The sequence below is a fragment of the Musca domestica genome, unplaced genomic scaffold (assembly GCF_030504385.1).
Source record: "Musca domestica strain aabys unplaced genomic scaffold, Musca_domestica.polishedcontigs.V.1.1 63, whole genome shotgun sequence".
NCBI classification, from domain to species: domain Eukaryota; kingdom Metazoa; phylum Arthropoda; class Insecta; order Diptera; family Muscidae; genus Musca; species Musca domestica.
The window spans coordinates 2607995-2623061 of record NW_026712370.1 but is presented as its reverse complement, the minus strand read 5'-3'; the positions used below and the strand labels follow the sequence as shown (position 1 = coordinate 2623061).

At 35.5% G+C, this 15067-nt stretch overlaps 1 protein-coding gene across 1 annotated transcript in view; it reads right to left on the bottom strand.

The window, feature by feature from the left end:
- Positions 1 to 15067, bottom strand: part of LOC101894927 (tachykinin-like peptides receptor 99D) — a 191810-nt gene that overhangs the window by 16459 nt on the left and 160284 nt on the right. The window contains exons 7-8 of the mRNA XM_059129644.1: positions 480 to 630; positions 53 to 249 (exon numbers count right to left, since the gene is read on the bottom strand). Coding sequence (XP_058985627.1) covers positions 53 to 249; positions 480 to 630 — 348 coding nt within the window. The remainder of the gene's footprint in view (positions 1 to 52; positions 250 to 479; positions 631 to 15067) is intronic.

Genomic DNA, 15067 nt, shown 5'->3' with positions numbered 1-15067 from the left:
ATGTTGACGATGCAAATGATGGTTATTGATTTCTTTTTTTGCTGTTACTCACCGCGAATTCATCCAACAGTATATAATCGGATTGTACATGGAATTACTCATTGCCAGCCAATATATGAACAGGTACACCTCCTGTATGAAGGGTGTCTCAGTGATGGCCGGATAGCAGGAAGTCACAATGAAATATGCATGAAATGGCAGCCAACAGACGACAAATATTAAAACCACAACCATCATCATTTTAACCACCTGAAAGAGAAGAGACGACAAAAATGGAAAGGAAAGCAGATGATGAAAATGCCACACATAGCTTAGATTGTTACAAGGAGCACAACAATTTTAGAAGTGGATATGCCAATGGCATATTCATCCACATTTACCATTAAATTGTTGTTGTTGTAATTTTTTTTTTTTTTTTTGAAATTCATGACATATTTTTGATAACATCATCGCCATCGTATCATCAAGCATTGACTTACACGACGTTTACTTTTTACATTCTCCACCTGACGCGGTGTATATTCACCAATGGCCTTGGAACCCCACAGCTCCAATCCCACACGCGAATAGGTTGCGGTCATTGATATGACGGGTAGAAAATATGTGAGTATCATAAATAATATGTTGTAGCTGCAAAGAAACCAAGAAGAATAGGAAAAAAGGGAGAGAGAGGGATTTGTTATTCAAATTATTTGAAAATATGTGATACAAAATATGTGTGTATGTCTCTTTGCCGAGACTTAACATATCATAACAAATTTTATATGGAAAATAACCACACACACACACTCTCAAATTGTTTTGTGAAATATTATATTCATAATATTTTCATTTGTTATGTGTTTTATTTTTATTTCGATTTTTGATTTCATATAAATACAAATTTATTTGTTATTTCCTCTGACTTGACGTGGTTTCGCATTCAAATTATATCGATTTGACAAATATTATTCATAACATCATCAAAAATATGAAATTTATTTAAATTTTAATTGCCATGGAGAGGATAAATGTTATCTGGCATGTTTTTATTATGGTACATTTTTATTTATTGGTCTTCCAATGCGGCACTGCCATGCGTATGAGTATTGTCGCTGGAAATATAATCATCACACGCAGGGGTGAACATAATATGCAGTTGAATATAAAATTTAAAAAGTCTATACATTACGCGTGCATTACGCGTAAAGAAAGTCTTAAAGTCGGGCGGGTCCGACTTTATGATACCCTACACCACTTTGCTAATTTAGTAGAGCTTCGCTTTACAATTAAACGTTTTTATGGGAGAATTCAATCATACACGCCATAATTATAATTATAATTTAAAGTTCAAAGGACTAAATATGTCGAAGCATTTGTATCTTTTAAATTCGGACTTGTATTGCCCATTTGATGCACAATTAATTTGAAATCGGATAAAAATAAATATGGGAGCTATATCCAAATCGGAACGGATCTCGATAAAATTTGACAAAGATATTTCTGAGCTGTATTTGATATATTTCCCTGAATATCGTTGTTACGGAGTGCATATTACGGCTGTGGGTAAAAAATATGACAAATCGGATGAACAATATATATGGGAGCTATAGCTATATCTGAACCGATCTTCACCAAATTTGGCATACTAGCTTCTAGACTCAATTCGGTCGTATGTGCCAAATTCCATCCCATTTGGACAAATATCAGAGGTTTGGTGCACAATAAAAAGTAAATCGGACGAAGTTATATATGGGAGCTATATCCAAATCTGAACCGATCTCGATAAAATTTAGCAAATGTATTTCTGAGCTGTATTTGATATATTTCCCAAAATATTGTTATTACAGACTGTATATTACGGCTGCGGAGGACAAAAATAACAAATCGGATGAACAATATATATGGGAGCTATAGCTATATCTGAACCGATTTCTATCAAATTTGGCGTACTTATTTTCAGGTTCAATCTGATCGTAAGTGCAAAATTCCATAATATTCGGACTGATATTACACGTTTGGTGCACAATAAAAGGCAAATCGGACGAAGATATATATGAGAGCTATATTTAAATTTTGACCGATTATCTCCAATTTCAATAGGGATCGTCCTTGGACCAAACAAATGATTTATGCAAAATTTCATCTGGATAGGGCAATAAATGCGAACTGTACTTTGTTTACAAAAATACATGGACAGACGGACGGACGGACAGACGGGCGGACGGACATGCATAAATCGACTCTGAATGTGATTCTATGAAGATCATCAAAAGGAACTATGGGTCTATCTCGTTTCCTTTTTCCTGTTACAAACAAATGCACAAAGACATAATACCCTGACCACCTTGTGGTGTAGGGTATAAAAAAAAGCTGTAAGTTCGGCTGGGCCGAACTTTGAATACCCTCCACCATTTGGAACGAATTTGAATCTTTGAAGCTAGAATCTTGAAATTTTGTACGAGGGTCAGCTTTGGTGCGTAGGCGTGTGATAAGGCTAAATTTTTGGAAATTCATACTGAAGAATACGAAATTTTTAGGAATTCGAACTTTATGGTTACGATATAGCGCCCATACATATTCAACCGATTTCGGGTTAATTGTGCGCCAAATGGCCAATATCAGTGCAAATGACCTGCATTTTGGCACATCTGAGGGAATTCAATCTAGAAGCAAGTACATACAATCAGAAGAAAATCGGTATAGATTTAGCTATAGCTTCCATATATATGTTTCATCCGATTTGGGATTTTTAGTCCCTCACATGCATAATATGCACTCCACAAGAATGATATTTGATACCGGACGTCAGATACTGCTTGAAAATACCTCTGTCAAATTTTATCGAAATCGGTTCAGATTAGGAGATAGCTCCATTATATATCTTTATCCGCAATAATAAATGAGTTAATATTGAATGAATTTTTATTTCCACAAGCCGTTGGGCGTTGTGCTCTTTATTGTTATCCAAATCGAACTGAAAGCTAGAAATAATTTCAACTTAATTCTAAATATCCAAAATGCTGACTATGCGCTTGTGCGTTCGTTGACTGCTAGCAGTTGGCTTCTTCCAGGAGTTGGATGTTGAAGTATCTGGTTGCAAGAATTTCATCGTATGATGGCTGCAACAATGACTTAGCACCAACATCATGCCGTCAACGCGTGTTTTACTTGACGATAACTTATTGGTGGGAGACTGTGTTAACTTATATCCTTAATCCGCTTTCAGGTTTATTGTTAAAATAATAGCTAATATCAGCCCAATGAAAGCAAAAAAAAAAAAAAAAAAAAAAAAAAAAAAGGAAATAGCATCAAAATTTAGAATATATAGGTTTGGATTTGTTCGAATTGGTCACCTTTGGCACGAATTATGACCTTCAAACGGCCAATGCTGCCTGAATGTCGCTCTGTGGTATTTTGAATATTTTCGCGATATCATACGACATTTATACTGATGCCACGGTCGATTAATACAAGCGGAGTGCGACCATCGGCTGTTATGGCGGCCCACACCATAACCATGGCCAGAGTTCTGGTGGCCAACCGAAGGTGTACATTTTCAGCTGATCTCTTTGGCAAGTAAACACGATAATTTTGTTTGTTTACAAACTGCTGGAAAGCGAATGTTTTCTCATCGGAGAAAACCAAATTCGGCAGTTCACCACATTCCGCCAAGCGAAGCAACTCTTTGGCTCTTTTGAGTCTATTTTATTTCTATTGCAGTGTAAGTTCTTGCTCCTTTTGGAATTTCAATGGAATATTCAGTTCACGAGCCAAGTTTCGCCCACTGCGACGCGGGTTTCGATCAAGTCGCTTCTTTACTCTTCCAACCATTTCTGCTGATGTTGCTGTTTTCTTCCGTCCACTTCCTTGACATCGGACTACGCTACCACTATCACGGCAACGAGTAATGGTACGAGACACAAAAGATTTATTCAGATTTAAATGCTGGAGTGCCCTAACGATAGCCACTCGTTGTTTCCAGCCAAATATAAAGAAATCACACTATCACGCTTGAATTCCGTCACGATTAACTTTTTTTTCTAAAAAATTCTCACCAAAATGCTTTTGAACGTTTGTAGACAATATAATGTGCTGTCACTGGAATAATTTTAACAGCTGTCGGACGAGTGGCTTAGACAAGACAGCAGTCTGAAGTTGAATGTTAAAATGTCTCCGTCAAATTTAGTGAAAAACGATTCAGAAATATGTCCAATATAGGACCTACATGGCCCATTTTCAATACCAAAAGTCCTGCAGACATAATATACATTTGAGTATAATTTTATCAACCTACTACGGACGGACATCGCTAAATCGACATAGAATTTTATGCTGATCAAGGATATATATACTTTGTGGGGTCTAAAATGTATACTTCGAGGTATTACAAACGGAATGACAAACTTAATTATTATTATTATTATTAGTATTATTATTATTATTATTATTATTATTATTATTATTATTATTATTATTATTATTATTATTATTATTATTATTATTATTATTATTATTATTATTATTATTATTATTACTATATTTTTATACCCTTCATACTATGGAGGATGGTTTAAAAAGTACCTGAAAGGCCCTTTGGTGGCCAGCTTGAGGGTTGAAATTGTCGTTGAATTCAGTAATATTGCCGAAGACACATTATACCTAAAAAGCTAGCATTCCAAGGAAACCGAAAATTTAAAAAAAAAATCAAGTGGTGAACTCGCCTCCTGCATTTAGGTTAATTTGCGATGTAAACTTACAATTCACCGATACACGTGTCTTCTACTTTTTACTCTATTTCTATTTGATTCTTAGCGTAAAATTCAAAGGAATCCGTTTCAGGTTTTATTATTGTAATATTAAAATTTAGACAATGTCGTACATGTATAAATATTCAACTTACTTGAATTTATTGAAATTGTCCTCAATTACTATAAATATGTATGCTTTGTCATAAATACCGAACAATAGCATTTAACCCCTTTGAAAAACACCATGATACGTTATGCTATTTATCCTATAGAATTTCCATGGAATTGCACTACCAGCATAAAAATGCCAAATATTGAATACCCATTCCCGTATGTAATTTGTCTATTCAATTAAATACAGACAGGCGAACAGACAGAGTGACAGATGTTATAAAAACACAGAGACCAACGACATAATAAAAAAGTGGGCTGGCTGTTTGGCTAAACGATTGTCAATAAAAAATTATTGTTAGTATCGAACATTTGAGTTTGTTTGTTTTTTTTTCTTTTGGCAACTTTTGGTAGTTTGTGGCAGCAATTGTTGGCCAAAAAAAATTGTTATGACTCCTCCATAGCAATGTAATCGAAGCTACTAGAATTTCTATGACATTGCACAGTTTTGGCAACATTCACACGTATTTCTCTACTTAAAGTCAAAATGTTGGCAATTATTCCTGCTTCGATAGATAGAAATATTGAATTAAACAGGGATGGGCAGAGCCAGCCATCCATCAATGAGGTTAAATGAAATTGCAAAACATTTGACCAAAATGAGAATTTTCTCTCGTTTCGTTATTGCCCAAGTTTCGGTTTAGTGCTGATCAATTGCCGACCATTTTTATATCTCTTACAAATTGTTTGCGATATGTCTGTCATTGGCTCTGTGTGTGTGTGTGTGTGGTGTTTAGCCAATAATGTTTTGTCAATTGCAGACAGTTTTATGTTTAGCCATTGTTTACATATCTACCAGATAAAATGAAAGTACATAGACAAGTTTACGGTTGTGATGTGGATGACCAACTGGCATTCTGTTCCATTGCCATTTTATTAAGAGTAATCTGTCCCTATGGTCAAATTAGTTCTTTTAATGTGAAATTATTTTGAGAGGATTTGTAACAAGGCCATATACATATAACTCAAGCAAGCTGTGAGAATATTCCACAACATGTGAATATAACTGCACATTTACAAAAATCTCAACATATATTCTATTAAAATTAATTTACAAGGAGACTGTGGTTGCATCAGTGTAATAAATTTGAGAAAGCCTACAGTAAGGCATTGAAAATGGGCCATGACGGTACCTCCCGATATTCGGTATTTTGATAATTTTAGCGACATTATTCACCGGAATTGTTTCAAATTTGGTATTTGAAGTTCGAAATGGATACTACAGCCTAATTTTACAACCGATTTTTTTTTAAGTATCGCTTTGAATATTGTAATGGTCTATGGCAAAAGTTACCTATGCAGATCCATGTGGTCGTATAGACCCTAATAAAAACAGCTACACTCGGTATTTTTAAGATTTTAACAGAATTTTTTTAACGGATTTTATTGTTTTTGAGAATTGCCAAATTCGTTCCAAATGATGGAGGGTATTCAAAGTTTGGCCCGGCCAAACTTACAGCTTTTTTACTTGTTTCATTTTCCAAGGACTTCCAGACCGAGATCGCGTTTATATTCCTCAACGACTTCCTGGCCAAAAATTACAAGTTTTTAAAAGTATTTTTCTCGAATACTAAGTATTTTTGGCAAACTATCGTTTTTTTGTACATTTTCTAGGATTCCGCATCCAATAATGTGGATTTTATTTTTTTTATAGAATTCGTCCTGACCAAAAACATTTTTTCCTGATCAAGAATCTGGTTTAATTTTTTTTTTCAAGGACTTTCTGTTCTACAATTTTTTTTTTTTAATTTAAGGAGTTTCTGACCGTTATTGTTTATTTTATTATTTTAAAGGACTTAGAAGTCAGTATTTTTTTCTTTAGTACTTTTCACGAACCTACCTCCTATGACGGATACTATACTATACTACAGTATACTATACTACACTAAACTATACTATACTATACTATACTGTACTATACTATACTATATTATACTATATTATATTATACTATACTATACTATACTGTGCTATACTATACTATACTAAACTATACTATATTATACTATACTATACTATAGGTCACGTCTTCGTATAGCCCCATTCGCCGTACCCCCGATTTTCGGTATTTTTAAGATTTTAGCGAAATTATTTACCGGTATTGTTTCAAATTTCGCATGTGAAGTTCGTAATGGATACTTCAGCCCATGCCAGAAAATTGTCTATGCAGGTCCACGTCTTCGTATAGCCCCCATATAACAGTACCCCCTATATTCGGTATTTTGATGATTTTAGCTACATTATAAACAGATTTTTCTTCAAGTTTCGCATTTAAATATTGTAATAACTTATGAAAAAAGTTGCCTATGCAGGTCCACGTCGTCGTATAGGCATTCGGTATTTTTAAGATTTTAACAGAGGGAGGGTGTTAAAAGTTCGGCTCGGCCGAACTTACAGCTTTTTTACTTGTTTGTTATGGACTTGATACAAATGTTATACAGTCCTTCAACGTTGTTCTTTACTTTATTAATCTTTCGAAAAAACAATTCATTTATTAGGAAAAGTGACCTTCAATTGTTCCGCTTACTCTGCATATTTCATTCCGATGCCCAAATATCACATTGTTGTTATTGTATTTTTGTATTATGTAATCCTTTAACCATTCCTTTGTTTCCACACATTAACATTTCGCCAAAAATTCAATGTCATCTCCCATAAGCTTTTGTAATGAAGTTCTGTAATGGTTATTGGTTTTATTCCCACCACTTACCCAAAGGTCGACAGGGATTATCAACAGATTTTCTCCACTAAAATCAGTGTGTGGCCCTTTTCGACACTCTTTTCGGATGCGGATTACGCCCAGGCCCTTTAATAACGTTAATTGATATTAGCACCTAATTAGATTAGAAACATTTGCGATGATTCCAACATCTGGGATTTTCTGGCAAAAATACAAAGCGAAATATTCCAAGCATCCTGCCTCCGTTAAGAGGTTGAACGAACCAACGAACATTAAAACAATGTGTGTTGTTGTACAAAAATAAAATGTTTTACGTTTGTTGCTTTTTGTTTGTGTGAATACCGTCGCCAACAAAGACCCAGAGAGCAGGAAAAACTCTACGATATGCTTACGAATGCGAATACATTAATGAATAAATAAACATATGAAAGTAGAAACAAAAACTATTAAAATAAGATTTCATTGTGTTGTGAGCCGTCACGCGCAACAGTGGAGGCTCAGCTTAGCTGCCGACAGCTGCCGCGGCTGCTGCTACTGCCATTGTCTGGCCTATTACCTATTTGCCAGAATTCACATTTAGCCTGTCTTTATATACTTAAGGGAAATGCCTGGCAGAGGACAATGAAGGAACAACAAGTCGTCATATCTTCTTTCAGATGAGCCATAAAAACGCAAACGTGTTACCCTCTCAGAACACAATAACAACACGAACAACAGCAAAAGCTGAAAATTTACTTTAATTAGATAAATGAAAGGAGAACATTTTTGCAATTGTTCGTGAATGCATTCACGTACAGCATCGGGACTACAAAAAAAATGAAATGGATGGAAATTCCACTTTGGCAGGCCAGTGACTTTGATTGGGTCGAAGAACTCCCCGAAGATTATATTCACTTAGGAGAATATTATGCGTGTGTATGTGTGTGTGAGCAACTGGAAACATGGTTTGCTGTTTTTGGGGAAATTGAACCCTTAAACATTTTTTAAAGACCATATTTTTGTTTACTTTGCTGCATGTTTGTTTCAAAATGAAAGCAAAGCATTTACAAATCGTTATGTAGTTAGAATAAAATGTCAGTACTTTTATCGGAATAAGTTAATGCGATTAGTTACAAGTCCCTGATATGGTATAAATTATTTGTATACCCTCCACCTTGGAAAGGAGGGTATATTAACTTTGTCATTCCGTTTGTAACATCCCTAAATATTCGTCGTAGACCCCATGAAGTATAGATATATATATTATATCAGCATAAAATTCGAAGTCGATTTAATGATATCCCTCTGTCTGTCTGTCCATCTGTCTGTTGAAATCACAATACAGTCCACATTGTTTTGACGTAGAGTGTCAAAATTTAGCAGATCAATTGGTATTGTGTCTAGGATGGTTGGTATTGAAAATGAGATATATCGGTCCACGTTTTGGTATAGTCTCCATATAATGGTCCCTCCCTATATTCGGTATTTTGATGATTTTCGCCAGATTTTTTCACGGATTTGTCTGAAAATTGGTCTTTGTAGGTCATAATGGGTTCCAGTTCGTGTGGCGAAATATTGTATGTATGGGTCCACGATATGGTATAGCCCCCACATAACGTTACCTCCCGATTTTTGGTATTTTGATGATTTTTGCCACATTTTTTCACGGATTTGTCTAACAATTGGTATTTGTTGGTAATAATGGATTCTAGCTCCGAAACATTGGCGAAACATTGTATGCATATGTTCACGTTTTTGTATAGCTCCATATAGCAGTACCTCCCGATATTCGATATTTTGATGATTTTTGATACATTTTGCCACGAATATGTCTAAAAATTGGTATTTGTGGGTAATAATGGGTACCAATGTTTCCTTTGCGGTAAAGTTCGGCCCGGCCGAAATAAATGTTTTTTTTTTTTTTACTTTTTATACCCTACACCACAAGGTGGCCGGGGTATTATGTCTTTGTGCATTTGTTTGTAACAGGCAAAAGGAAACGAGATAGACCCATAGTTCCTTTTGATGATCTACATAGAATCACATTCTGAGTCGATTTATGCATGTCCGTCCGTCTGTCTGTCCGTCCGTCTGTCTGTCCGTCCGTCTGTCTGTCCGTCCGTCCGTCTGTCCATGTATTTTTGTAAACAAAGTACAGTTCGCATTTATTGCCCTATCCAGATGAAATTTTGCACAAATCATTTGTTTGGCCCAAGGACGAACCCTATTGAAATTGGAGTTAATCGGTCAAAATTTAGATAGAGCTCCCATATATATCTTCGTCCGATTTGCCTTTTATTGTGCACCAAACGTGTAATATCTGTCCGAATAGTATGGAATTTTGCACGTACGATCAGATTGTACCTGAAAATGAGTATGCCAAATTTGATCGGTTCAGATATAGCCATAGCTCCCATATATATTGTTCATCCGATTTGTTATTTTTGTCCTCCGCAGCCGTAATATGCACTCTGTAACAACAATATTTAGGGCAATATATCAAATACAGCTCAGAAATACATTTGCTAAATTTTATCGAGATCGGTTCAGATTTGGATATAGCTCCCATATATAACTTCGTCCGATTTACCTTTGATTGTGCACCAAACGGCTAATATTTGCCCAAATGGGATGAAATTTGGCACTTACGACCGAATAGAGTCTAGAATCTAGTATGTCAAATTTGGTGAAGATCGGTTCAGATATAGCTATAGCTCCCATTTCTACTGTTCATTCGATTTGTTATATTTGTTACCCACAGCCGTAATATGCACTCCGTAACAACGATATTCAGGGAAATATATCAAATACAGCTCAGAAATATATTTGCTAAAATTTTATCGAGATCGGTTCCGATTTGGATATAGCTCCTATAAATAAAAATACATCACTTTTTTTAAGGAGATTGTTGTAAATGTTTAAATTAGAGAGGTAGGATGCTTGATCTGTAGTTACTTGAAAAGGTTTTTAAAAAAAAAAAAAAATGTATAAAGTCATCTGAACTTAAAAAAACACAATTTTGGATCAGGAAATCCTTCTACAAATGTCCTCTGTGAACAGGAAATTTGTTCAGAATTTGGTGAAATATTTATTCAAAAAGTAGATAAAATAACAATAAAAACCAGTTAAAAGGTAGCTCTCGGTTTCGCCTACAGATGTATACCCTCAGCCAATGTTCGATTAATAAACTATATACTTAGACTTCTGTTATGATTATTCAAATAGTAGACCCTCTACGGAGTAGGTATCGAAGGAATGGGCCATTTCCTATCGGACGTAAATAAATAAATAAATATTGCGACGTGTCAGGTTTGGACTTTTTTGGTTACTTCCGTCATATAATATGAGATATATGATAATTTTTAGAAAATGAGGTACAAGAAAATCGAACATTTAAACATTTTAACAAAAAATGTCGGAAATAGCATCAAATTTTAGAATAACTTTAGATTTGTTCGATATTTGGTCACCTTTAGCACGAATTATGGGCTTCAAACGGCCAATGAAACCGTCACACGTTGCCCGAATCTTGCTCTGCCGTATTTTGGCCCATTCCCGGCAAAGCGCTTACTTGAGGTGGTCGACACTTTGGTATATTTTAATGCCAACCTTGCTTTCCAAAATACTCCAGATTGGTATTCGGAGATTTTGGTGGCCACTGTGCATTTATTCTGATGCCACGGTCGATTAATACGAGCGGAGAACGACCATCGGTTGTTATGGCGGCCCACACCATCACCATGTCCGGGCCTTGAGTTCAGGTGGCCAACTAAAGGTGCACATTTTCAGCTGACCTCTTTGGCAAGTAAACACGATCATTTTGTTTGTTTACCAACTGCTGGACAACGAATGTTTTCTTATCGGAGAATACCAAATTCGGCAGTTCACCACTTTCGGCCAAGTGAATCAACTCTTTAGCTCTTTTGATTCCATTATCTTTCTGTTACGGTGTAAGTTCTTGCACTTTTTGGAATTTCAATGGCTTTACCCCGAGCTCATTTCTCAATATTTGCCGAATGAAATACTGCGATATAATTTTTCGGCCACTGCGACCCGGGTTTTGATCAAGTCGCCTTTTTTACTTTTCGAACCATTTCTGCAGATGTTGCTATTTTCTTCCGTCCACTTTCCACAGTTGATTGCAGTTTTTTAATCTTACCCTGAATTAGGATTTGCAAAGTTGGAGTAAAATCGGAATATCCTTTCTCTTGATTTTGAAAATTTCGACTTTTTGTGGGAGAATTACCAGAAAGAGTGCACCGATATTGCCCATCTCCGCACTCGACCTATGTTTGATAATAATATTGCGATGTACCAAGTTTGGATCAAATCGGATATTCCCTTCGAGAGTTATCGCGCACACCAGCCAGACAAACAGACAGACAGTCGGACGGACGGACATCGCTAGATCGATGTCCTGAAACGGATTTGGTCCAAAGAGACCTAGGATTTTAAACCGTTTTTTCGATGTGGCACGTTTTGGCCGTAACATGATATGACATATCAATGATATATAGCCATATGGCTGAGGGTATAGTTAAGCTAGATGGAATTGATTTTGCATATCATTTAATTATTAGAGAAGTCTGAAAAGTCATGGACTTATTGATCTTCCTTTGCATATTTCAAAGATGTCAAAGAAATATTATTTTATTTTTGGGAATATATTTTGGAGTCTAGACATATATATCATACACATTTTCTAAGTCCTTTAGGGGGAAAGGTATGGCTTTCATTGCTTCTGACGTTTCATTGCCTGACTGGATTTTTGTTTTGTTTTTGAAAAACCTTGTCATTTGAACTATGATATTTGCAAGAGAAAATTAATTTTTCATTTCATATTCAACGTTTACAAAACAACCTTTGGTATCATCAACAGATTTTCGCCTGTCGAAATTTAACATGCGATCGTCAGACATGACCATTGTAATATGCCTTTGTATGGCCTGTTTGTTTTCTGCTTCGAATATCCCTTTTCAAATGAATTTATGCATGTAATAATTGCTCATTACATCTGTCTAATTAGAGTGTGTGTGTGTATGTTTCGAACATGTCAGACTAAACTCAACTCGATGTATGGAACGAACAAAACATTCGTTCATTAATTCATGAATGCCGGCATACAACGAACAAAAGGCATCAATTACATTTGATGTCGCACTCTCTCTCTTTTGGTCTCTCTGTCTCGCTCTTTGATTGCAGTTACGAGTGTTTCCGGCTAATATTTACAAAGAGCTTTTGTTGTTTGTGAATCATCTTCAGACAAAGTGGATATACAACATAATCGTACATAGCTATGTGAAAAGTTTTATTGTTCTTGGTAGACAATTAAGACTATTATTAGAATCATAAAGAGGCATATTGGATTAATAGGCGAAGGTGAGAGGTTTGTTGGCATTTTTAACATAATTATGGGTAATGTTAATTGAGGTTGGATTAATTAAAGGGAATAGGTTATTCTTCTTAGAACTTTAATAAAGATCTGAAATTTTCAATGTCGATTTATTAAAAGAAATATGGAAAAAACATTAAAATGCCGAATATCGGGAGGTATCGTTATATAGGGCTATACCAAATCGTGGACCTACACATACAATGTTTCGCCACACGAACTAGGACCCATTATGACCCACAAATACCAATTTTTAGACACATCAGTGAAAAAATGTGGCAAAAACCATCAAAATACCGAATATTGGGAGGTACCGTTATATGGGGACAATACCAAAACGTGGACCTATACATACAATGTTTCGCCACACGAACTAGGAGCCATTATGACCCACAAATACCAATTTTTAGACACATCAGTGAAAAAATGTGGCAAAAACCATCAAAATACCGAATATCGGTAGGTAACGTTATATGGGGACTATACCAAATCGTGGACCTAGACATGCAATGTTTCGCTATCGGAGCTGGAATCCATTATGACCAACAAATACCAAGTTTTAGACAAATCCGTGAAAAAATGTGGCAAAAATAATCAAAATACCGAATATCGGGAGGTACCTTTATATGGGGGCTATACCAAAACGGGGACCTACACATACAATGTTTTGCCACACGTACAGGGACCCGTTATGACCTACAAATACCAATTTTCAGCCAAATCCGTAAAAAAAAAATGTGGCATAAGTCATCAAAATACCGAATATGGGGAGGTACCGTTATATGGGGACTATACCAGAACGTGCTTTGGCGCTCTACGTCAAATAATGTGGTCTGTATCGTGATTTCAACAGACAGACAGACAGAAATCGTTGAATCGACTTAACATTTTATGCTGATTATGGATATATATACTTTATGGGGTCTACGACGAATATTTAAAGATGTTACAAACGGAATGACAAAGTTAATATACCCTCTTTCCAAGGTGGAGGGTATAAAAATTCCTATAAATCCAAGAAATCAGACCAGTGTTGGCATTTTTGTTCGGGACGCCGTAGTTATTTTGTTATTGCAAAATTGTTAGGCTTAATCTCATAATTGTGGTTTTTATAACCTAAGGGTATTATATATTTGTGCTTTTGTTTGTAACATGGAGAAGGGAGCGAGATAGACCCATAGTAACTTTTGAGAATTTTCATGAAATTACTTTATGAGTCGATTTATGCATATCAGTCCGTCTGTCCATGTATTTTTGTGAACAAAATGCAGGCCGCATTTATTAACTGATTGACATTAAATTTCCAACCAATATTTATTTGGCCCAAAGACAAACCCTATTAAAATTGGCGAGAATCGGTTCGAATTTAGATATAGCTCCCATAAATATCTTCAAATGACTCGAATAGAAGCAAGTACATACAATTTTGAGAAAATCGGTTAGCTATAGCTCCCATATATAAGTTTCATCCGATTTGGTGTTTAAGTCTCTCACATGCGTAATATGCACTCCACAAGAATACTTGATACCATATATCAGATACAGCCCAGTAATACTTCTGCTCTCTGCTGATATCAGCCCAAATGAACTGAATCTTGGCAATTCCGACTAAATTCATTCTAGAAACAAGTAAGGTACATCAAATTTGGTGAAACTAGGTTCCGATATAGCTATAGCTCCCATATATACGTTTCATTCGATTTGGTGTTTGAGTCTCTCACATCCGTAATACGTCAAATTTTGTCGAGATCGGAGATCAGATTTGGATATATACATATCTTTACCCGAGATCAGCTCAAATGAACTGAATCTTGGCAATTCCGACTAAATTCACCCTAGAAACAATCACTTGAAAATTTATTGAAATTCGGTTCAGATATATGTATTTTTGTGAACAAACCTATATACATAGGTTTCATCCGATTTGGGGTTTTAAGTCCCATACATGCGTAATATTTACTCCACAACAAGGATATTTGATACCGCAAATCAGATACAGCTCGAAAATATCTCTGCCATGTTTTATCGATTTTCATCCGATTTTACGGTAATTGTCCACCAAATATATAATATCAACCCAAATTGGATAGATTTTTCATATTCAACCGAATTTTT